Here is a 26,647-nt window from a genome sequence, read left to right on the forward strand (position 1 = left end):
AAGCTGTCCCATCTCTCTCATGCTCCTGTAGGCATTCCATTGGGGTAATGACCCTGCCAATGTGACACAGTCTGTCCCTGTTCACTGTCACCTCGGTCAAAGTGGCAATGCTGTCTCGCTCACAGTTAATGCTGCTGTATCTGTCTGTTTGGGAAGCCAGTTTAGTAAAGTAAATCGGTTTTCCTTTATCTTTCCACAGCTCAAAAACGAGCCTGGGAGGAGAGGGGGCATCATCATATCCACAAGCCTCACACAACAGCACAGAATAGAAAATAAAAACAACAAAAACACTTGACTCTGATTTTTGGCCCTGTCTGTGTAGCTTCTTCGTACCCCGATCAAACAACAAAAAGGCAAGCATAGGGTTAAAATGAAAATGAATTACTCTCAAAAGAGCTGATGTAATAGCTGCTTCTCACAGTAGCACGTCTAGAATGTACTTATTCATCAGAAAGCAGGCCCACAGCAATTAGTGGGGGAAACTATTGATCCAAGAACACAGAGCTCCGGTCTTTGACACACGCGGTAATAAAGGGATATTCTTATTCCTCTGTGCACACACGCGCACAGGAGATACATTTCAAATTAAAACAATGAATTTTCAACAAAAAGCAAGCTCTCAAAGGAAAGTCAACACAAAGTACCTGTGTGATCAGGAGGGTGTTTTCCCAGGAATCATGAGGGATTCCCAGCTCTGAGACCAGGAGGAGACGCTCTCCTCACAGATACTGAAAAAAATCATCTGTGGAACACACACACACACACACACACACACACGCACCTCACAGGAGGTCATGCCTGACGGGATGCAAGAGCTCACATCATTGTCTGAAAACCCTGCTTATTAATAACAGCGGAGAAAGAGGATAAATAACTGGGGAGTAGAAAAATAAAGGAAAAAAGCTTCAGAGCGTAATGGAGGAATGGTCTGAGGATACTCCTAGTCAATATGAGAGGTCCAACACTGCACTGGATGAATCTGACAGGGGAAAGACATCTCGCTAACTTGAGAGGTCCAACACTGCACTGGATGAATCTGATAGGGGAAAGACATCTCGCTAACTTGAGAGGTCCAACACTGCACTGGATGAATCTGACAGGGGAAAGACATCTCGCTAACTTGAGAGGTCCAACACTGCACTGGATGAATCTGACAGGGGAAAGACATCTCGCTAACTTGAGAGGTCCAACACTGCACTGGATGAATCTGATAGGGGAAAGACATCTCGCTAACTTGAGAGGTCCAACACTGCACTGGATGAATCTGACAGGGGAAAGACATCTCGCTAACTTGAGAGGTCCAACACTGCACTGGATGAATCTGATAGGGGAAAGACATCTCGCTAACTTGAGAGGTCCAACACTGCACTGGATGAATCTGACAGGGGAAAGACATCTCGCTAACTTGAGAGGTCCAACACTGCACTGGATGAATCTGACAGGGGAAAGACATCTCGCTAACTTGAGAGGTCTAACACTGCACTGGATGAATCTGACAGGGGAAAGGCATCTTGCTAAGTTGAGAGGTCCAACACTGCACTGGATAAATCTGACAGGGGAAAGACTCCTAGTCAACATGAGAGTTCTAACACTGCACTGGATGAGACTGCTTAGAAAGAATCTGACAGGGGAAAGTTATTTTTCTCTTCATGAACAAGAACACAAGCCCTTCAGAGTAAGGCGACCTGCTTCCTACCCAGTATGATTCAACTGGTATGACAATGTCTCAGGCCGTGTGACTGCATCAATGACTCATGCTGGACACAATGGCTTAAGAGAGCTGTGGGTGAAAACAAGACCAGGGAAAATGTGTGCAATGCTGCTAATTGTCCTGGTATCAATTGGGACTTCATTTTGAGGCTAGACACATCACAGTGTTTTGCCATCTAAAAGAAAATATAATAATACATTCAGCAGTTTTATTTTGTGTTGCTTTATAATCTGACAGGGGTAAAATATAATGTGCTTTATATTTGTAGTGGAGGATGTACACGAACGGAAAGCAGCATATCTTAGCCGAGCCCTGCTTTCTCCACATTATCATGACACACAGTAAAATAAAATGTTAAAACCAATAATAGAAAAGGAAATGGCAAATTATACAAGTCAAACTAGAGTGGTATGAATGGATCCCATTAATAAATGATACACAGTCTTGCTTGATGTAATTCATACATTTAAAAAACGTGGTTAGTTGATTGACACCACACTGGAAAGCAGCATATCTTAGCCGAGCCCTGCTTTCTCCACATTATCATGACACACAGTAAAATAAAATGTTAAAACCAATAATAGAAAAGGAAATGGCAAATTATACAAGTCAAACTAGAGTGGTATGAATGGATCCCATTAATAAATGATACACAGTCTTGCTTGATGTAATTCATACATTTAAAAAACGTGGTTAGTTGATTGACACCACACTGTGTATACAGATCCCATACTTTTAAAAGCTATATCTTATTAATGCTACCAAGGCCTACATGTGCTCTGAGAGCACAGGCCTTCTCACATTAGAAAAAATATAAATTTCCTGACATTTTGAACCGTTTTCTTTTTCTTTTAAATTGGATTTGGAACCCACGCACTAGAGCTCAGTTTTATAGACTCATTTTTTACAAATGGTATTGTAAGAGAGTGGGCTGGGTTAAGGAATGATAAGAGGTAAACATAAATAACCTGGCAGAATTGTACTTGGAGGTCGTCACATGAGTGATTGCTCTCAAAAGCCTCAGTGGATGTTAAGCAGTATTTATGGTTCACCTCTGAGTGATTGCACTGCTTTCAAGGGGCACATTAACCTGTTTAAGCAGGTGCAGAGTACCCCCGAGGTTATTTGCTTTGTGTCTTAGTAATAATCATTTTTAATGAATGTGTGTAGGTCATCATGACTGTCAAAGAGCCAGACCTTATGCAATGTGTAGATCACGATGGGAGTTACATACATTATGAATGCTATACTTAAACTATAAAAGAAAATGAAATAATAAATTGTGTCTTCAAGCAATGCTACTATTCATCACTGATAATGACCTAAGAAGGGCAAAAAAATAAATAAAAAATCTCCACATTCTTGCTAGGCAATGCTCTGTCACAATGTAATAATTAATAAGCCACCATTCTTTATCCACACAGTGCACTGTTCAGTTTTAAACGCTTTTTAAAAAGAAGTCTTCAGAGGTGCTAATCCTGAAACAGATGCGCAGTGTGACCTTTAAATCACAGCAACAATCTTCTCCTCATTAGCAACGTAGCCTGCTTGGGCATGAAAGCTAAACTGTGCAGTGTGAAATCAGGAACAGAGGAGCCAGCGCTGAATTAAAGGAGTGACTGAGGTCTTGATAATTCCAACAAAGGCTGCGATGTTACAACCATGTTAGACATGAAGGAACAAAAGTGCAATTCATCCGCCTAAACGAGCCGTCCTAATCTGGTTAGTCTCTGCATCTCCGTCTGAAAGGAGTATTAAGATTTTAATGTCTTTATTGCCTATGGCTGGAGAAGCTTGAAATCACTTGATAGAGCTTTTAGGATGCTTTTGTTTTTGTTGTTCTGGCTAGTCAATTCTGGATTTGTATAAACTGGAATTTGCTGGGGGATGATAACCATCATGCAACACACTATTCTGTATTCACTTATTTACATATACTGTGACAAACACCATGCTTGCTAGGAATGTGAATACAAACTGCCTCGGCACATCAAAGTTTTACCTCTGTTGTGAATATTTACACCTCACTTGCGAGGGCACTTGATAGATAACATGTGCAACTTTCAAAATCTCACTGTTCTTTCAGAACTGCAAATGGCCAATCTTTTGGTGTTTTTTGTTTAAATCAGTAACTTTTTATTGATGTGATGTAATATCAGAATGTAATAAATGCTTGTGGCAGCACCATCCCGACAAAAAGCTAAATATATGAGGAAATGCCCTTGGCCCTGGCTGTTATCAACCAGCAAGAAAACACAGAGACAACAATATCTCTACAGTCATACAGCACACCCTCGCTATAAACAATAAAACTGTTGGAGTAAGTTAATGAGATGAGAATTACACGTTCGTCGCATGTATGCAGTATTCTGCCTTTGCTTTATCCCATTTGTTAAAGAATTAAAACACAGTACAAAAAGCAAAAATCCCGAATTGAAGCTGAACTTTCATTCAAAATCAAAATCTGACATGAATCGTTTCAAAAGTGCACCAAATCTTAATCCAACATGCAAGAATCACAAACTGATTCCAAATCAACCCGACATTAAAAGTTAAATCAGATCCTCAAGTTTTTGTTGCTGTTTTTTCTTTCATTAATTTTGCTTTGCCACACGGTTGTTGAACAAGTAAAAAAACAGAGTGCTTTTTGACACCCTATATTCATGACAGAGACGTGCCTGCGTTACTGCTTTCTGGAAGGTGAAACTACAATATTAAACCAATTTCAAGGGTTGACAGAAAGTTAGTTTTGTTTTAAATACCTTGTACCTACATGAAAGCAGTGCCTTTTAGGATACCAATTACTATCATAAAGTGATGAGAGTCCAAATGCATCTATCTATTGTACCTATACAGTGACACCTGTGTACTTCCATATTTCACCTTTTTAAAATGTGGCTCCCTAGGTGAAGAAACACCAATTTAAATGCACTAATCACACCTGAATATCCCACTAGCATAGACACAAGGAGGAGACTGCAAGGGAATTTTAAATAGAAATGGTAAGATCCAGTACATGAAGCTAATGGGCAGCTTATGAAACTTCAACGGGCTACAAAAATTCAAAAAACGGGTTTGGCATTACAAGTTATTTCATTTTATTACTGCAGCTCATTTCAGAAAATACAAATATATTTTCCTAACAAATATGTGGTCTGTTGTAACAGCCAGAGCAAAACCGATTTTCTCAGTAAAATATCCGTTTTCAGATGCATCTGTGAAGGTTGCTTTAACTTCCCTCTCCTAAAAAGATGCAAGTAAAAGACGACGTTCACAGTGATGTGCAAAGTGTTAGAACTCTGTCACCTGCTATGAGCTGATAGCAGTTACTTGGATCATGCACGCAAATTAAACTAATGCCATGTCTGAACACCGTTCTATGGATGCTCATCACAGAATCACTCTGTATCTTTCAAGTGTGCAATCCTATTTACATTTTCAAAGACATTTGTTTTTCTCTGACTTTGCATCTGTGCCAGTATTTCTAGTTGCCTTCTGTATTGAACCATGTCTGCATCTCTAATATCCTTTTACATAGCGCTGCTTGCATTCTTCTTCACTTACACAGCCCTGTCTCCTATTTCAAACACCCCACCAATACTCTATCAGCTTTTGCGTCAAAAACAATAAAATGGTAATGACTTCCTGACTGTGATTCATGTACTTATGTTCCGACTCAGTTTCAGATCAGAAGAAAGCTGTGCAAATCTTTATTCATCCATTATGATTAGCAAACAGTTCCAAATACACTCAGCACAGGATGGCTTTAAATGCCAAATCTCAAAAAAAAGGTCAGAGGAGAAAAAAAATAACTGAAAAGCTTCTCTCGGAGACAAATACTGTTCGTGTTAAACGAACAGCAGCAGCTACTCCCCAGCCTCCCGTAAGACCCACGGTCCTCATCAGCTGGTCACTCCGGCTTCTAGACTCTATTACTTCATGGTGGGGCGTTTTTCCACACCTGTATAAGTTAAGTAGCCCAGAGCCAGCTCTGAATACCAGTGGCGCACATCAGAATGTCCTAGTCGGAGAATCAGAGGCGATCTCACTGAGGTTTAATTAAACAGTACAGTACAGTTGCAAGCGATTCTGGAAAAGACTGGGTTCCACTGTTTAAAAACAAAATGCAAATCTCAGTTCTCAAATCTAATTCACTATTTTGGTTGGCTATCAACGACTGCTGGCCCTTTAAGTTTGGATGAAATAATACCTGCATATATATATATATATATATATATATATATATATATATATATATATATATATATATATATATATATATATATATATATGTCTATAGGGTTGTGATCCCCAAGACCCAAGAGGCGGAACAGATTGAAATGTCATGCACAATCAGAAGCTATCAGTGTTGAGCAGAACGCCACAAAATTCCAGACCAAGGTTGTAACAAGAAACTTGATATACGTAATGTGTACATGCATTCCAGGAAAAGGAATTCATTAAAACAAGAATCTAAGTTCCAAGAAATTTTAATAATTGAACACAGCACACCTTCAGCGGAGCCATAACATGTATATTACCGCTTAATCCTGGACTTGAAAACTCAACAGGAACGTGGCATGGAGACAAGCCCAGATTCATACACAAGGTTCCTGTGATATGCGAGCGCACACACACACACACACACACACACACACACACACACACACACACACGCTATATTATCTACAGGTTCATTTGTATCTCTCCTGGAAAGCAACTATATTAGCCAAATCAAAAAATAAAAACACACTGTAAAACTGGTTCTTAGGCATAGTTATTGAGAGTAGAAGACATCCAAGTGTTTTGAATGTTTGATTTCATCTCCAAAATTGGTGTCAGCATGCACAGGAAATAGACAGCCACCTACTACTTTATTATTCTGAGGGAGATGATACAGAAAATTGCTATTCAGTTATCAGCCATTTCATTATTTGCTATATGATGAAGCTATTCCGTTCAGGTCACATTATGAGTTCTGTTTTTTATTTTGAATAGCCGCCACCTCACTGCATCGTATCGTTCATCTGGATTCTTAAACCGTAAGCTTTGAACCAGTTAGAGTTCCCGTACTGCCAGGTACACATCCACATGGACACAAGCTCAAGCCAATGTTCCTGAAAGATTGAGCCCTACCTCTCTGCGTCTCGAGGCCCAGCAGGTCTGTTTTACCTTCCAAACCACAGCAGCGACCAGAAGCAGGGACAAGAAGCAGCTGAAAGAGAGAGAGCACGGAGTTAGAGATGCGGTGAGGTCAGGAGGGGGGCATGCTGAACTGTAACCTGCAGATAACGTAACCATGCTCTGCAGCAGCATGTGTGAGCTGCAAGACAAAGAGAATCAACCCAACCAGATTCACCCCGCTGTGCAGCAGCAGCATGTGTGAACTGCAAGACAAAGAGAATCCACCCAACCAGATTCACCGCGCTGTGCAGCAGCAGCATGTGTGAGCTGCAAGACTCTGCCTGCAGGCATGCTTTGCTATTTGTCCTCGTCTCATCTCAAATCTTATTTAAATTTGCACCGATTCAAGAGACAAACCAAATAAAGCCCCCCAGTGAGCGGCTGGAAACTTCAGCCAGCAGTAATTTATTAGGATTTTATACTGCAGGAAAAGTACCGACTTGTGACTTAACAATCTAAAACTCCCAGGGCAGCATAACAGATTCGCTACTGCTTAGACACCCTTGATCCATAGCTGAAACCCGTGTTATACTGCACAGCTATTATGAGCCAGTCTCAGTAAGATGGTTTTTATTTATTTGTTACTGCTTGCTATTAATGATCTTTTTTCTTTATCATAAATGGCTGCATTAAATAACAGTTCAATATGAAACAGATGCTGATTGTATTACTGAAAATATGTTGAGAATGACACTGTTCTTAATTCCTCCAGCAAGCTGATCCTGGTCTATGAACGACACACAGACTTATAAATGCATGCTCTTATGTGAAAGTCCCTTTACTCAAACTATTACCTGTATTCAAGAGCTGTAAATAAATCAGTTTAAACCTGACGCAATGAACTTTCACAGTTTTAATCCCATTAAATTTGCAGAGTTATAAGCAATAACATGCTTTGTAATTAAAATGCCATTAAAATTAAGTGCAGACTCCCCTATAATGATATAGAGGGTTATTCAACCAATTAGGTGTGATTAGAAGTGGGGTTACCATAACATAACACTGGCAGTCTGATGTAATAGGAGCAAGTAAATAAATAAATAAATAAATCAGTTATTTAAACTATGACCTCAAATGATGTAATGCAGCTACTTTCCAAGAAAGCTAAAACTGTGTCTGCTACACATGGTGGCAACGCAGAATGGCAGTCACCACGGCAACGTATCACTTCAGGTAGTAGCCCGGGATGGAAGTCCCAATATCCCTGTTTAAAGGAGTCATGAAGGTGAAAGGTAATAATACATCTGTAACACCGACAGGGACAAGATAAGTTAGACTCATATTTACTAAACAAAATGTTTTCCTCTGTTTGCAAGTCAGCAAGGAAAATCATTCCCAAAGCAATTTCATAGTACCCTATTTATAGAATGAAAATGAAAAGCAGACACCAAACCAAAAAAAGTTAAACCACACAATTTGGAATAGGTGAATGTTCCGAAATCCCTTGGCTGTATTATCTTCACAGAAAGAAAGGGTTACAGTAACGAGTAGGGGCGTGGTCAAAGAGTTACAATAACGTGTAGGGGCGTGGTCAAAGGGTTACAATAACACATAGGGGTGTGGTCAAAGGATTATAATAACGCGTAGGGGTGTGGTCAAAGGGTTATAATAACGCGTAGGGGTGTGGTCAAAGGGTTATAATAACGTGTAGGGGTGTGGTCAAAGGGTTACAATAACGTGTAGGGGCGTGGTCAAAGGGTTACAATAACACATAGGGGTGTGGTCAAAGGATTATAATAACGCGTAGGGGTGTGGTCAAAGGGTTACAATAACGTGTGGGGCGTGGTCAAAGGGTTACAATAACACATAGGGGTGTGGTCAAAGGATTATAATAACGCGTAGGGGTGTGGTCAAAGGGTTACAATAACGTGTAGGGGCGTGGTCAAAGGGTTACAATAACACAATGGGGTGTGGTCAAAGGGTTATAATAACGCGTAGGGGTGTGGTCAAAGGGTTAAAATAACACGTAGGGGCGTGGTCAGTTACAGTAACGTGTAGGGGCATTGTGAAAGGGTTAAAGAAATGGTATGTATGTATGTATGTATGTATGTATTAGAAAAAATGTAAAAACCGTTTCCCCATAATACAAGACATTATCCTCACAAAGACATTATCCTTGCATGCATGTTTTTCCTCTGGATGACTTGCTATCTACAGTAGAATTATATACAAAAGAAATGTTTGTCTTCAGACAAGCTGTTATATTTGGCTCACTGAGACAATTCTCTTCGGTGCTTCAGGAGCATTGCATTGAAACTCCAAAATGAAACAAATATCAAGTTCATGAAATAAAAAAAAAATCTTCTTAATTATGTAAATACTTGATTAGCTTAAACTGTATCAGACCTTCTTCACAAATAGCAGTTCTAAGCTACGTTTTCTGCCAAAGGCTGTTTTTATGTATTTGTTACGGCATTATATGAAATGCAGTGGCCATTACCTCCTAGAAAATTGACTGCAGCTGACAGTAACTGCCAAAGGCAAGGTCAGTTACCTAAACATGAGGAAGGATGTTAACATTACTATAAACTGTGCAGCAACATGCTTCCTTTAAGAATGATTCTGGACAGTTTGAAATGCATGCCGTCAATAAAAGCGAGTTTGAAGATTCTGAAATCCTGGTGGCTTTAGAAAGCCTCTACCTGCTCGGATCTGAACCGGAACAGGATATTACAAAACAACAGAGCCATCAATTGGGTTGAATTAAATATATGTATGGGATATGGGGAAATCCCTTAACATGGGCCAAAAAAAAGCTTAATTAATTCACAAGATTCAAAAATGCTGTTAACATTTGTTTTCTTCACAAGCAGTGTGAGCTGGCACACATTACTGCAGATGAGTGACATGTGAGGAAACCAGAATCAGCTTCAGACTCAACCGATGAGCCAGGCGTCATCCAAGCAGCAGTGATGGGGGTTCGTGATGCTTTAAATCATACCTCTTTACACAAGACTTGCATTTCAAACTCTTGCTGCCTGCACAGGTCTCAGGAAAGCTCTCTGAAGTGTTTATGCCAACGATTTTCTCCGAACAGGAGGGCTGCAGAATGCCCTTCACTTTCTGTGGGTATGTGTTCCATCAAACCCATTACACATCATGAACTTCTTTCATTACTGAAGCCTCTCTCAATCCAAGCCTAACTTATGGACCTATATTTAATGTTTAAGTTCTTTATTATAAATAAATTAAAAAGACAAAGAAAATAGAAATTGGGGAAAGAAGAGTCACTTTATTGGCAGTGACTGGCCTTCTCCTTATTCTAGGACAAAAAGTCCCCGTGGGGGATTCTGACATGTTTGTCACAAGTGCACTTTTATTTTCTCTCGTGTCGCTGCAGGGCTATGCTCCTCAACACAAGTTAATTTAAATAATCCTGTTGAAAACTAAAAAGCATCACAGCAAACTTCTTATGCCAAAGTGATGGGATCTTTATAGCTTTCATGTTCACTTACTGAACATCACAAGCGCTGAGGGGGTTGGATTCTTCCACTAAGAAGGTGGCCATCTGGGGGCGGGGGGGGGGGGGGGGGGGGTGGGGGGAATATATTTGTATAAAACATTATTAACAATGTCACTTAAGGTTCAATCTCAGGAGACGCTACCAGTAGTCTAGCCAAGGCAAGGAGACTTTTGTATCAATTACCAGAACGAGGAACTACAAAATCAAGTGGAACTTCTGGAAGATTCTGTAAGGAACTGGGCTTTTTAAAATAGTTCAAAGAGTTAATGTTAAATAATCCACAACTATTTCATCACACACTTGATCTTGCTCAACTGAAACACAGATATCCTTAAATAGCCTGCTATATGACAAGCACAGAAAAGTTGAGGGTTTTCAAAACTGGGATGTTTAAGGGTATAATAACCGTGTGCATACGAGTATTATTATTATAAGATGTATTATATATCACGGTATATATAATATATATCCAATATATATATAATAATAATAATAATAATAATAATATATATATATATATATATCTATATATATATATATATATATATATACACACATGCACGCGATTTGTGTCGTCGTTCAGAGGGAAATGGGATGTATTCTTGCTCATATTTTATACCGTGTAATTTCAGGTTGAATGCTAGCATGACATTTTTATTAACATCTTGTTTAGAGCCACTTTAATTAAAATCCCCAAACAACACACCAGCTCTCTTCTGCAGGAACGGTAATTGGTTTTAATATTTTTAATAAATGCGTTACACGCAGCAGAAAATGCCTACCCTGCAAACGATTCTCCACGGACTGGAACAAAAAATGATTACAATTTAGAATATGTGGGGGGTCTGTTTGTCACACTGTAAACACGTTGCTCAATTCTTTGGTGTCACTCATTTAATGGTGCTGTGTGTCGGCACTGTGGAGAGGCCTAAGGAAGAGAGAGCCAGTCACCTGCTTTAACTGAGAATGACATGATTGCCTCAAGCAAAGCCCTGCTCTTTTCTACATCAGCACAAGCACAAGATCCCCTGCAATCATTCATAGACACGTACAGGGTGAAGATGACTGCATACTCCATGAGATGTTCAGCACAACAGTATCCCCTCACAGCAAGCTGTGCAGGTAGATCAGCACCTGATCCATGAGATGCATCTTCAGCACAACAGTATCCCCTCACAGCAAGCTGTGCTGGTAGATCAGCACCTGATCCATGAGATGCATCTTCAGCACAACAGTATGCCCTCACAGCAAGCTGTGCAGGTAGATCAGCACCTGATCCATGCGATGCCTCTTCAGCACAACAGTATCCCCTCACAGCAAGCTGTGCAGGTAGATCAGCACCTTTGGCCAAACCTCATGCCCTCTGATGCCAGTGAAGATCAAAGCAATCCTCACATCCTGCCTGGAGTGTGTTCATCATGCACTTAACATGAAAACTATTCTACTCAGATACTTCATCTTTCATTCTTGTCAACTGGAGACCTTGTTTTCTAACCAAACTTTACTACAACTTTTTTTTCTTTTATTAACAGGCTTTATTTCTATAAAGGATCCTAATGTTTTTATCTAAGAAAATGAAATCAAAATGTTACAGCGTGTCATCTATTACCAGCCTGCCATTTATAGAGATACACTGTACTAGTAACACTCAAACCTCATACAACTGTATGACAAATGTTATAAATTCCTCAATGCCTTTATATATGTCACTTAAGACATTGAGAAAGACTTCTAGCCAAAACGCTTGTCGTAACCTGTATTTGCAATTGTAGTATTACTTCATAAACCACCACTGTGTTTTATAATTATTGAAGCACTACTGCTACTGAACAGTACAAAATACAATCCTGGACTTTTGTCATTTACAGGTACCTCTTAAAATATGACTCATGTTGCTTTGTCATTAGAGTCCAACTATTAGAATTATTTGAGCACGAGTGTGTATTGTGATTGGCTGATGCTCCAAGCATGGTGAACAGTACATGGATTAACATGTTGTTGGGGCCACAACCCTGCAAATCAAAGTGCAGCATTGGGAGAATTGCATTGCACAGCAGCCCTAAATATTTTGCATGGTGTATGGAGGACGGTGGCCTTAAACAGACTGATTTCTATCACCTTGCTTGAAATAAGGATAGGAACAGGAATGTGTTTTGTATTCAGTGATTTTCCCAGCTTACCTAAAGAATGTTACAAAGAACTGCACCAGGTCCATTATGCTGTTGTGCTGAGAGAATGCAATCTGAAAGACAAAAAAAAAAATAATTCAAGTTTTGGTTGGCTGTTCAATTAAAAAAAGTTAACTTTCTTTTTCTGTGGCACATGGTTGAATGAAGCATGTATTGTGTGAAACCCTGTACTGTTTGAATTGAAACTGGAATACTGTATCGCCTTACAAAATGAATACAATGTATGTATTTCTCTTCCAATCTTTGTCATTTATACCATGAGAGCATGTTCAATAAAATGCTAATGTCACCTCACCCTTTTACTAAATAAAGCGGACTGAGAACAGGAACCCTCCATTCACACTGCCAAGAGGGGAGGCCCAGGCTGGATTACTGGGTGCCTGACCAGGAGGGGTCTCTGAAGCAAAATTAGATCCATCCACCTTCCTTCACTGATCCAGGAAAAGCACACAGGCCACTGCCACCAATAACTCCACAAACAGGATTGAAACTACTGTCACATGAGTCAGCCTGCACTGCCATACAGAAGCAATGCTTTACGAGGGGAGTCACTGGGGACCTCGTTTGACTGTATTATAAATGGAATGTGCAACCCTTCAGTAAATCTGTGCAACTCACTCCAAGCTGGCTGAATTACATTTCCAGATCATGTACAGGAATTTGTCTCCGTAAAAGAGGAAAACATCTGAGCCAATGATCTCCCACCTGCCCAAAAAGCAACCAAGCACAAATTCATTTGCACTGAAGATTATGACTTGTCACAAACATGAAGGGATTTAGTTAACTTGTACAACCCACAAACATTAACTTATTCCTTGCAGCTAAGGTACAGACACAGCGTTAAACATTCCCAACCCCCTTCAAAAATGCAGGTCTTTCAGTTGTTATGTTTCAATTGCTTTTAAGAATGCAAACTGTGAACAAAACTGCATTTTGTTTCCTGGTAATCGGTCCATTGTGAATGGTTTGACCAGTACTTTGATTTCCCCATTAAAACGACAATACTCTGAAAAGCTTTTGTTTCTCGGTGAAAAGGGAATAAATTGTTTTTCAAACACTGACAGCTTCCAAATGGATTTGAAATCATTCAAACCATTAACAGGCTCTCTGTCAAAGCTGCATGCATGCACCTACTTCCTATGCAGCAGCTGCAGTACCCATCAATTTAAAACAATTTCTATTATGAAAATAGAGACAAATCAATAATGTTGGACCATCAAATTCTAAATAACTCTGCACAGCTGACAGCTAGTAAAGAGACGCCAGGTCCAAAAAACACACTTTTCAGTGAATTTGCACTGTTACATCTCTAAATCCCACCGTTCCTTCTCTAAATCCGATTGTTCCTTCTTTAAATCCTCCCAGCCTAGTACAAGTTTTGAAAGTGCTGCCATGAATCCTGTTCAAGTTATCAAAAGAAAAATGAGTGACAAAAAGCTGCTGCTGGGTCTCCTATAACCATTCTGCAAACGAGAAGAGATTTGTACAGAACTGTTTTGTTCTTTTTTACTTGCTCTGTTGAGTATGAGGAACCAATCGAACATTTCTTGTGCTAAGGTTTGTTCTGTTGATCCAAATGTTTCACAGGGCTCTATTTATTTATTTATTTAGCAGTTACAAGTTGATTTTTTACCCAATTTGAAATAGCAAATTGTATTATTTTAAGCTCAGCTCACCGTTACCACCCCTGCGCTGACTCGGGAGCGGCGAAGATGAACACACGCTGTCCTCCGAAACGTGTGCCGTCAGCCGACCGCTTCTTTTCACTCTGCAGGCCCGCCATGCAGCCAACCCAGAGCTACAGCATCGGAGGACAACGCAACTCTGCTTACAGGCAAGCCTGCAGGCACCCGGCCAGTCTATAGGGGGTGCTGGTGCGCGGTGAGCTGAGGACACCCTGTCTGACCTAGGCCCTCCCCACCTGGGTGATGCTTGGCCAATTGCGCGACGCCCCTTGGGAGCTCTCGCCACGGTCAGCAGTGGATAAGCCTGGACCCGAATTGATAACCTCCAGGCTATACGCCACTTCCTGTGCTCCACGCAGAGCGCCTTTACCGGATCCGGCTTGGGAGCCCCTTGAGAGCAACTTCAGCGGTCAGGAGAATGCCGTCTATACAATCTTGCATTTTTTGTATATATTAGTTAAACAAATAAATGAGACAGCGATTCAGAGAGGCAAGAATCAATTCAATTACACAGGTAACAGAAATCAAGCAACATTAAAACATAAGTGGAAACGTTGGCTACATCTGTGTACTGCCACCTATGTAAATGAAATCACAGAACCAGTTGGAGAGGTCCAATAGCTAGGTGAGCAATTCCAACACTTGCCCGGCCCTATAAAGAGGAGCTGTCAGGACTATTTCATTTTCATAGAAGGCTGTCCGGTATTGACCGGCTGTTTTTCACAGACATGCACAACATGTGGATCACAGTGGAAAAACCCTAATGAGGTATAACAGGGAGAGCAGCCCTGTACAGTTATTTTTAGAACAGGGTTTCCCCCTCCGCCCCTGTGCAGTTTATTTTGTATTTGTCTTATGATTTATGTATGTATTTATATTTAAATGAGGTCGAAAGCCCTGTGTTTGTGCATCATGATTTATTTATGTCTTGTAAATGACATTATGTTTTTTGCAGCGTGGATGGGAAGCCCATCCACGTTAATAATTAAACCTCATGCAGAAGGTGGCCATCTCCTGAATTAATGAAGTGATTCATTTGTTGCTAATCGGGAGATGGTCACCTGTATAAATACCTGCAGCTCTCTGCACTTGGGGTGGGGTGTTCACAGGAGGAATGAGAAATAAAAAATACAGGATCAGTGACAGCAATCTGCCCAGCCTGACCTGTGTGTAGTTTATTTTGTGTTCGTGATTTGTTTTTTCTTTTGTTTCGCCCTGTGAGCAGTGTTTGTTTTCTTTAAATATTTTATTTATTTTTGTATTTAAAATAAAACGGCGCTCAGCGTGTCTCTCTGAACTGCAGTTAACTGTGTGAGCTTCCTCATTCTGGCCTGGTGTCACTGCTCAGCCATTTGACATGACATCTATTTTTTTTCCCTTCTTCAAACAAACAAACAAAGAAGCACTTGGGAACCTTCAAACACTGGAAGCAGACACTGGATTAGTGAAGCTCTCCAGCAGCAGCATTAGGGCAACTGCAAACAGAGGGCTGATTAACTTTTACTCCACGTTCTTTTTGATAAGGGACCAGATGCACGGCAGCTGGGAGAAGGTTAATGACAGCCATCATCCTCATATTGTAACTGTCACAAGTTCAGGAACTATTTGGTTTGGATAATGTACTGTTTTGATAAGCACTTCAAGCATGCTGCTGCTTTTATAGGATGGACTCGGCAGGAGACTAAAACAACAGAGAACAGGCCTGAAAATGGTAATGTAGGATCAGAAAAAAGAACCAATTCCACTCTGGCTTTTACTAATGGAAAACAACAAACCCACAGAATCATTCTTTTCTCTCTAAACAGTAATATGCCTTATTGTTCGTACAGTACATATTCTTAAAGGAGAGTTTAAACAGTATCATTTGCAGCCTTTGCTTTGCTGAACAATGCATACTTCAGGCCTGAGTGTTTATATGTTCCTGTTTTCCACCTGACTACAGGGAGTGAAATATCTCATCTTGACATTCCTCTTGAAGTACAGTACAAGGTGAGTCAGCTGCCCTTTCATATCAGCTAATCAGGGAGCCAGGCTGGCCTGTATTAGTGAAGGGATTCATTTCACCTGCAAAACAGCACCTAAAGCGTAGCCCCCTTCCTCGAGAAAATGTTGATTCATCAACTAAAATTATTGATTACATTTTGAATCAATAAAAGAAAAACATCGGTTAACTTAGAATGACATTATCTGCAACTTGAATTAAGAATCCATCAATGAAAGGAGTCTAGATACAATCATATGCTGATAATGACAAACTTCAGTTTAACCCACTGTCTACACTCATATGCTTACTCATATGAAAGAGGCTAACATGGATCACGAAAGTGACACTTTAAAAAGATGATCTATGTAGATTTATTCTATAAACACCCTCCTGAACCAAACTAATTGCCCTTGAATCTTCATTTTGTTCTTCTTTCCTGAACCTGTCTCTAAAACTACGGACTAATTGTTCTCAGCTTGATAGAGTGCTGCCTAATTATATTAATGCTGCTGCTTTACATGCAGAGCAGAGAGCGAGCGAGTGAGCCTGGCCAAACTCCCCCGTACAATGCCATCAATAAGTGATGTGGAAACATCGACTGCTGAGATAAATTAGAGATTGTTTGTAATTCTGTGGGTGGGATTTTAGCCCTCAGTGGGGCAGTCTTGGCTTGGGCTGGTAATGCATTACTTAAAAGGCTCTTGTCTGTAAAAGGTTGCAAGGTCCACAGCCTGCAAGATAGAAAGATAATTACTCATTCTATGGTAAAGTGATCAAATACTTTAAGAGGGCCCTATTTGGGATGAGAATATTCAATAGCATAGTCATTTTACAGCAATTACTTAACCCTTAGCAGTCCATTTATTCAGCTCTTGTCAGGTCCAATTTATTTTCACACGCACTGTTTATTTTACATGCGCTGTTTAAAATGTATATTTTTTCAGAGTAAAACAGGTTTGAAAGGCACTGAATCACAAAAGGACACTCAGCATTTTATCTACAGCCAAGCTCCACCCCTTTTTCGCTGTATTTTTCACATTCCTCTTCATAGTCGTGCATACTGATAAATCATCTCCTGATCACTCGTTTTATCACCAAACTCCTCAATCATGCAATCCAACATCTCAAAAAGCTCTGCAAACGTCTGTGATGTTCTTTGAGCGCTGGATGTGGAAGCAGCTATGTCCTCTGTTTGTGTCCATGTTATCTCTGTGGTGCAGGGGGGGCTATCAGACACACCTTTTTATTCGGCTTCATTCGGCTCCTATCGGTCACACTTGGCCATTGAAAGGTTTGCTTGGCTTCTTCCGGAGAAAAAACGACTAGAGGCCTGTGCTTTATGACTTTTTGATGATGTTGGACGGTCCAACATCGGACTGGAAAGGGACTGCAAAGGGTTAAGCATGCTGTACAGCTCAACAAACGTTCACTTTCCAGCCTCCACTAAAGAATGCGGTATTGTCAGGGTACTTTAAACACTGATCTGACAGAATACATTCTACAAATACTGGAAAGGATTAAATTCCTGACCAGCATCTTGTGTGGTTGAGCAGCTAGACCATATGCATCCAATGGATTTGTGTCAGCAAGGGTAAAAAAGAAATTCCAGTTAAAAGATCCAGCCCCCTTTCAAACAGGAGAATCGCTTGGAGTTTCATTCCTTGGAATTTCCTCTTGAGAGCTGCATGGGTTGGCATGGGTTACTCATCCTACTCATGGTACAGTGACAGCCCCAAAGCCAGCTATACAAATGCAGAAATGTGGCACCCTCTGCGATAACACTTTGGTCAATGCAATCTGCCCTGCATCTTCTGCACGATAGAGAGCGTTATCTGACTAGAAACTGGTTCGTCACAGATTACTATTGAAATACCGTATTTCACCAGCAGGTGTCACACACTGAAGCTTGTGAATACCAAGAGCGCAAAGCTTACATGGAGCTGAAGTCCTTTTTCTACTGTACTGTACGATTGCGGTAACAGCTCGAATATGCTGAAGCCTACAGCATATCAAGAAATATAGCAATGCTTGTTGCTCTCTTGAACACAGCAATCATTACTATGCACAACATGTTATAAAAAGATTCGGCATTCAAGGCATTTGTTTTCCTTGCATTGCCATATTATCATCAACCACTCTAACCCTCATCCCGGTGCGAATCTAGAAATCACTGCTTTCCCACCACAGGTTCAGGTCTTTGAACACTTGAATTGGTGGCTCTTGCTACTGAGGAGACAAGATGTATGTGCATTCTTTACAGTCTATATCCTGCAATCCTAACCTGTTAAATCAGTGATACTTCAATGCAAAGCAAAGAAACAACATGGCGCTCTCCAGACAGAGAATCAACCCTTCACATTTGATTCAGTGTAAAGGTTTGAGAATGCATTACTGGGCAAGGTAGCAAGCTTAACCCAGAGCCGACTGCAATCTTACAAGTTAATCTGGAGGGTAGAAAGCTGGGGGGGGGGGGGGGGGGCTCTTCCATCTACCGGCAGGTCCAAGATGAGTTTATCAATATTCATTCATGCAAAGGCACTTATTCCCAGTAGAGCTCCATGACCAGTGAAAGCAAATTCTCCTGATTTAAAATGAGTTATTAAAATCCACAGGAACATCACAGCAACACACTTGTCCTTCAGACAGTTACTGGTATGTCAGCTTCTTGACCCCTATAACACCCACAAAGCACAACAGAAGCACATGCAGGCAGATGAGCAGCTTATTTGGCCTTATATTGTATTCAATACAAAACCCACCCATTAAACTGGAGACTCTGTGTTTGTGTGCGTGTGTGTCGAGGGTAAAGGAAGGTCAATACATGTTAATGCACCACTAGACCTTCTTGGAGACTTTTGTTTCCAATGTATTTCTGCTGTTCAATTTTCACTGGGTTTAAAAGAAAGGGAAATTGAATCAATTTTTATTCAGTATGGGGTGCTATCAAATTGTGTAAAAACACGCTGTGACACTGAGACAAAGGCCTCCAAGTTCTTCCACATTGCATGAATGTATTCATGAGTTAGGCCCTGAGGATAGAATTCACAGTCAGTGATATAAATCAGTTGGATGGTGTTCCAGTATAGCAGATTATGGTTAAGTTAGTATTGGTAGATCAGTCTAAATAAATCTGCAGTACATAAATATTATCTTTAGCAGTGACAACCTTCATGAAAAAAGAAAGCAAAAAGAGCATTTTTAACAAGAGCTGGATAAAAAGAGGATAAAACCAAGCTGATATTATTATTATTATTATTATTATTATTATTTTTTTTTTTAATACATTGTAATGTGCCTGTGAGATTCAGATATAAAAAGCTCTGTGACTGGGTTGCCTCTTGATTACCGTGGGCGAGTGGGGTACTGGCAGGGCTCAGGGCTTCAACACACAAATCAATGTCTGTTACCCAGGTGTCTTTGAGAATTGCTTTGTGCAACATGCAATCCTATAGCATCCTGCTGCATCTCCCCATTCTCCTAAGCAAGCACTCCCCTGAGGGAACCGGAATTAAAAAGTACAGCAAGACTTCCATTGCACAATAGTGTGGGCCATTCCACTTGTGTGTTTTATTTATTTACTTATAATCAATGCCATAAATATCTTGGTTTCATAAAGTACCTCTTAGCAACTGGATTTATAAAGGGTTTTAATAGTCCATTCAGCCAATCTGAGGTTCTGTCCCACACGGCACAGTAGCAATCAATTCTAGGTGCATATTTTAGGCAGCATACACCATGTGCACTACTGCCAATTATATTGGTGCGACTAGAGCATGTTGCTTGTAAACTCAGGCAGTCCGAACAGTTTTTAATATCAGAACCTCAATCCACATCAACAGGAAGGGATAAATAAGGGACATTATTGCATCATTGCCGAGCTTCTCACTCAACTGACAGACATTACGACCCATGAGCACGGTAGCTGTTACTCAGGACTTGGCCCCCACTGTAACTCGTTGCTCACGTCAGTAAATCCTGGCACGACCGTTCCCCTGCTGATGGATGGTAACAGCAATGAGAAGAGGAGCTGGGAACTCCACAGTTAAAATATGAAATGCTCTTCGTCACCTCTCACGTTGACTTACAACCTTCTTGCCGTTGTTTCTATTTCAAAAACACCCCTGAGGGCATTCAGCCTCTAAAGCAGTCTCTTATTAAAACAATGTATTGGTCACATTTAACAACAGAGAGATATATCCTTTATATTTAAGATCAAAATGCCCCCCGAAATTTGAAATGTCACATCACCTTTCAGCAATGGAAGGAGTCGGCTATATAAACCATGCTCATCAGATACGTGTGCCCTAAGCAGGCCAGAGAAGAAGTGCTTTTCTGTGTTAATGAAGCACCTGTGATCTTGACAGGGCATTGAAGTTTACCCAATACTCTACCTCAGATTCATCAACAATAAAAAGGACCGCTCCTTGAGTTCATGCATCACCAGTCCAAGCTGGCATTCAAATGTGCAGCTGGACACCTGGCTGTAGTGTACAGGGTTTAGAAACAACAGATACCACACTATGAAATGCTCATATATGTTAGTGACATGTTGTTCCTGAGCAATCTGATTGTTTATAAAACACAATTTAAATGCACTGTGACCTGCATGAGACCTGTGACCAGAAGAGAGAAGTGATATCCCTAAACATAACCACTTTTGACTGGTAAAACGGCTCCTATTATGCACATCTATCCACAAGCCATAAATAGTCCATGTCTGTCTATTGTATTTTTGCTTAAGAAATAATATATTCTACATGCATATACTGTACTGTATGGGACACACTGTTTATAGAAAACAGCAAGGTACTAGCAAGCACAGGTACATCAATTCATTCTAGTGAAATAAACAGATACAGGGATGCCTGCATTTAAAGAAAAGCATCAAGTCTTGCTCAGAAACCCCTTTGTCACTTTGCAGCATGACTCACTAAATTGTACAAACAGAAGTTCCATAGTATTCCATAGTTTAAACCGCAGGTGTCATTGGCATGCTGAAAGTAAATGAGAAAAGCACAGCTTTGTTTCATCCAGCTGCATTTTTTTCTTTGGGAAATTTCTCTTTGGGGCATCACATACAACTAAATTGCCATCCACATGACGGCGTTACTACAGACAAACACACACAAGACAATCCTCTCGATAGGAGACAAAGCTTTCAGGGACCAGGATTCAGAGCGCTGCCTGTCATTGATATAGATATATATATATATATATATATATATATATTACAGTTGTGACTGTTGATAACACAAATGATGGAACAACAGAGAATACTCATTGCTGTGTGCGATCTAGCTTTCTATCATGGAAACAAAAATCACTGGCCTGACATTCAATAGAATTTTGAACATAAAATAGCAAAATTTCCAGCAAACAAGGATGTCACCAGATCTGTGGCAAGCCAGTATTCATTAAGGGTAAAAATATAACTTATGCTGGTCATTCCCTTTTAAAACATTTAGAAGTAGTTGCACTGGGCACCACGCAAGCTAGAAAACAATTCATTTTAGAGCCTCTGTGGAAACAGTAGCTAGCCCTTAAAAGAAGGACATTTCCCATGCACTCCCCACAACATGAAGCCTGCATAAAAGCATCTGCTGTGACCAGCCCTTAGCTAAATGAGTCTTTTTGTGGCTTTGATCAAGTCATCTCAATGCTGATTCGTTCAGCAAGGGTCAAACTAATCATTACCACTGCTAACCAATTTGTACTTATTTGAGGTCAAAGGGTTCTCCAATTAGAAAACTTAAAGACGTTGACTTCACCAGATCTGATGTCTGGCCAATTGTTACTTTGAACGGTATATTACAGAATATGCATAGTCCTGATACTTTTAACTTTCCACATCTCACCTGAGGAGACATTTGTGGTAATGTTATCTTGTGTGTTTTACTTATTCAGTGGATCTATTAAACATATTAAAACATTCTTGTACATGGACTCCAATCTGGACTTGTATCAGTTAAAATTGTGCGCTGCACATAGGAGGGATTGCAGCTTGACATTGCTGTGAATTTTTCTAATTCAATTAACAATGAAAACTTTAGATTTTCTACTTTGATTCAGTTCACGGTGGTACCTATGTTTAATGAACATAAAAGGATGCCAGCTTTGTAACTGATTTATAAAAAAATAAAATAAAAAAGAAAACTCCTTGCCGCTTAATCTCCATTTAAAAAAAAAAAAAAAAAGTTTATTTTTTGACTGTGTGAGAAACATTATGATTTTAGCGTGCATGCATTTGAAGACCAACCACACTGTTTAAACATTAACAGATGGTGACTATGTATACGCTTATCAAATGCAATAAAAGTGCCGGATAGATGACTGGAGTTGTATCTGCGGGTATAAGTGTCTGTAAATAGCGCAATGGAAACGAAGTACATTCAAGGCAGAGTGGGGTTCATCCATTCAGAAGACTGGTAAACCCTGCCTGTTAAAATCAGGAACCCGCAATGTGCTGTATGCCCTCGGAACCAATGGGCATTAACACCCTGTGGTTTACGACCACTAATCACCAATCCGTCCACATTTAATGTCAAAAGATAATTAAATAATACATACGCTTGCAATGGCAATATTTAAATGTTTTTTTTTTTGTTTTTTTTTACTAATAAAAAGGAACTATAATACATTTAGTAAAGAAAAAAAAAGTATTGATCCAAAACATGCATTTATTAAAATGTGGTTGAGGTAAGATTCTCAATACATAACCCTATAGAAGAGGACAGGGTTACACTGCTCTCTGCACCACTGGCAGGTGTTTGAAAGACCAGTAACACACAAACAATATACTACTAATGTAATACTGTAGGAGCTTGTGTTTCCTGCATCTTTTAGCACGGTGTTGCTTTGTCCTATTACAACAAACATGCATTTGCTGATAGCTCAGTCATTATATATAAATGCGAGCCCTAATATTTGTAAAAACTCCAATTGACCTTTATTAAATAAGAAGACTGTCATTCAGTCCATAAATCTGAGTGCACACTGAGTTATGACACAGAGAGCATGCAGTGTATTAAATTACAAAAGGCATTCGATTTAATGATGTCCGCTCAAAGAACAAATAAGTGACTTTGCATTTGGAAATCTAATAAAACACTGTTACATGACTAGCTGAGTTAGAAAAGCTGCATATTGGTTCCATAGAAATGCATTTTATCAGAGTGATTAATCCAGGATGAGAGAGTGAGAATAAAAATCAATGAATGTGGGCAGGGATTGCAGGAAAAAATATATCACACTGTCTGGTATACAGTACTGCACTAATGCTGTTTTCACAGTACTATATATATATAAAACCCTGATTTTGTCTCAAGTCCAGTAGACATACATAGTAGACGTCCTTGTGACAATAAACAATTATTTGCTGCCGAGCAATTCAGACTGTTTCAAGCTCCAAACTGCTAATTAACATATTCAACTTGTGTCCCCATATCAACGAATGTCATTAAAAAGTACTTTTTTTTTTTTTTTTTACTTTTTAAAATGACCTATTGTACAACAAAATGACCTATTGTACAACAAAATGACCTATTGTACAACAAAATGACCTATTGGACAATAAAATGACCTATTGTACAATAAAATGACCTATTGTGCAACAGGATGGCAGTGCAACTGAGGAGTTTGTTGCCAGATTTTGTTGAGTTTGTTGCCAGATTCAGACTACCACTCACTAAATAGCTGGGTATCTTTGAACAGAAAATTGTCGCCTCTTTACAAAATAAGCAGGGGATTTTAATAGGTGGACAATCTCCAGCACTGGTTAAAGTAACATATTTACAAAATCCAATGCAACTCCCTCTGGCTGGCTCTCAGACAAACTGCACATATTTTATCAGATGGTTTGTCATTGCACTGTATTTTAAATTCTCAAGTGAGATCACCAGACGTTCATTAAGACACACTGTTGGCTGACAAATGGGAATTTGCATTCTTGTAGGAAAGTATTCAGACGTGCACGCTTACTTTGGCCCCTGGGTCATCCTTAGGTAACACAAGATAGGTGCATTCATCTTTCAAAAGCACTAATATAGTTTGCTTGATGGTGCAGACATCCACTTCTGCTGTGATACAGTACTTGATCAACCTCATATGCTAACATAACAAACAGATTTTATGGACAGATTTAAGTTATATTTCAGATTAGTGCATACATACAGGACATTTAAGAAATAACACCTGCAGTATATATCATTTCAAAGTCAAATCTAAAATAAGCCTCCTTCAAATGTTGTTAAATCTCACAGAAATGATCAGAACTGCTACAAGTGGTTTGGTCACAGTTATGACAGAATGCATCTAAATCTGTTCCACTCGGACAGGCAATCACGACCTTCCTGTCCTCCCTACAGCCTGCCTCATATTTGCAATGACGTCATGATGCTAAAGGCATGCCAGTCGTTTCCAAAATGAAATAGCTGCTGCACAGTTGTTATTTGGCGTATCCAGTGTTCAAGTACAGCTCGAAGCAATGGCATCAATAAAGATACACTGCTTAGTAACAGCCTACAAAAAGTTGGCAGTGTTTAAGAACCTTATGTTCCTTCTAGCTGGAAATCCTGCAACAACATCAGGAAATCAACTGAGCTGGTAATGCATGAAGTGTTATAAGCAACATATGCTTCTGCCTTCATGTACAATTTGCATGATTGATTGGGACTGGAGCTACACACTAGGAGACACTGAAGGAGACGTCTAGTCTCAACATTTACCATTGAATTTATTAAATCTCTGTTAGTGTTTCTAAAAAGTAGCGATACTCAAGTGTTTAACAGTAATGGATACATTCATTATACAACAGTCTTACTTTTATTGTAAATATTTTATATTAATTCTAATGGAATTCAAACAAAAGCAGAAAAGGGAAGTCATTGAAATGAATGGCTAGTTTGTATCATTACTCTTGGGTAGAGTTCAGATAGTATTGAAATGGACATAAGGTACAGAAGACCACTCATGAACTTCAGATAGTTTTGATTTCCAGAGATTAGGCGATTTCCTTTTTTCATGCTATCATCAAGCCACTTTCATGCCTTAAAGCTGCAGCTTACCTGCCATTGAGTGGGATACCATGTGGTTACAGCACACCTGAATGAAGTGTGCCAGACACACACTACACTGATTAAAGTGATACCATGTGGTTACAGCACACCTGAATGAAGTGTGCCAGACACACACTACACTGATTAAAGGGAAGCGACGCTAACAAGCACTATGCACAGTTAGAAGTCCTGTTTTAAGAAAATAAAAAAATCCAAAGGGGAAGAAAAGCTCCTGCAGTAGATATATCAACTTCAGGTCCTTCTCTCTGATATTGCCAAGCACAGACTGGGAAAACTGCAATCAGTCTTGTGAACAGCTGATCTCTGCTGTAGTTTTAGCACTTGAAAACACTGCCTGTATCGCTTATGAAACCGTCATACGCTTTTGTGTAAATGATTCTCCCCATTCCTGAATATTTGGAGTTTTCAGTCTGGACTGTCACCAAAAAGCCCCTGGGGATGTGCTGCAAATGATGTGTAAATGATTCTCCCCATTCCTGAATATTTGGAGTTTTCAGTCTGGACTGTCACCAAAAAGCCCCTGGGGATGTGCTGCAAATGATGTGTAAATGATTCTCCCCATTCCTGAATATTTCTTTTTCTTTAGCTTGACTGAATTGTTCTGTCCCTGAGAGGGATTATGTAAAACACTGAGTGATCTCACTCAGCATGGACAACTGTTTAACTATGTGAAAAATACATTTAAAAAATCTGAATCTGTATTCCCTAAATCTTCTTTATATTCTCAAAATTCAGAAATGTAGCAAATCGGTGAAGTAAATTGAATCAGGGCAAAACAGTGACAGCAATAGAATGTACTCTGACACTAATTGTTAAATGCGACTATTGCACGTTTCAATGAGAACTTTCTAAAATGTTGTCTCTCTCCAAACAGAGACCCAAGAGGTCTGAATACTGAACAATTCTCAAAGCAGTAATGATTACAGACTTTACTTTAAAGCAACTGACTATCAAGTTGTACTTAAGGAGCTGCAATCAATCAATTCCTGCAAACCTATTGGATCTGACAACACTGAGCCTTATCTTTTACAACTGGAAGCTATCCTAATGTGCCATCCTTTAACTTATTAATTTCATTTACGATTTAGCACAGGTTGTATTCGAGCTGCTTTGAAATTGGCAAAGGTTACTCCTATATTGAAAAATGGTGACAAACTACACATTAACGTCTAATATCATTACCTTGTGCATTCCCTGTTGATCACATACAGGCAAAACAAAGCACTGAGCTTCATCGAAGGAGTTGCCCCGTAACAACTGGCAGCACACTCACGCTTAAGTCACATGACCTCAATTTGGCGGCCATATTAGGTCAGAGGTCAAGGCGACAGTAACATGCTGAGCAGCTGACAGTGTT

General features: G+C 39.8%; 1 protein-coding gene across 2 annotated transcripts in view; it reads right to left on the minus strand.

The window, feature by feature from the left end:
* The window catches only part of atrnl1a (attractin-like 1a), a 163,324-nt gene that overhangs the window by 55,914 nt on the left and 80,763 nt on the right, over positions 1–26,647 (minus strand). For both annotated transcript variants that reach the window (XM_041260693.1, XM_041260692.1), the window contains exons 25-26: positions 12,539–12,600; positions 6,848–6,926 (exon numbers count right to left, since the gene is read on the minus strand). In XM_041260693.1, the coding sequence (XP_041116627.1) occupies positions 6,848–6,926; positions 12,539–12,600 (141 nt within the window). The remainder of the gene's footprint in view (positions 1–6,847; positions 6,927–12,538; positions 12,601–26,647) is intronic.

This window comes from Polyodon spathula, chromosome 10, assembly GCF_017654505.1.
Source record: "Polyodon spathula isolate WHYD16114869_AA chromosome 10, ASM1765450v1, whole genome shotgun sequence".
Taxonomy (NCBI): domain Eukaryota; kingdom Metazoa; phylum Chordata; class Actinopteri; order Acipenseriformes; family Polyodontidae; genus Polyodon; species Polyodon spathula.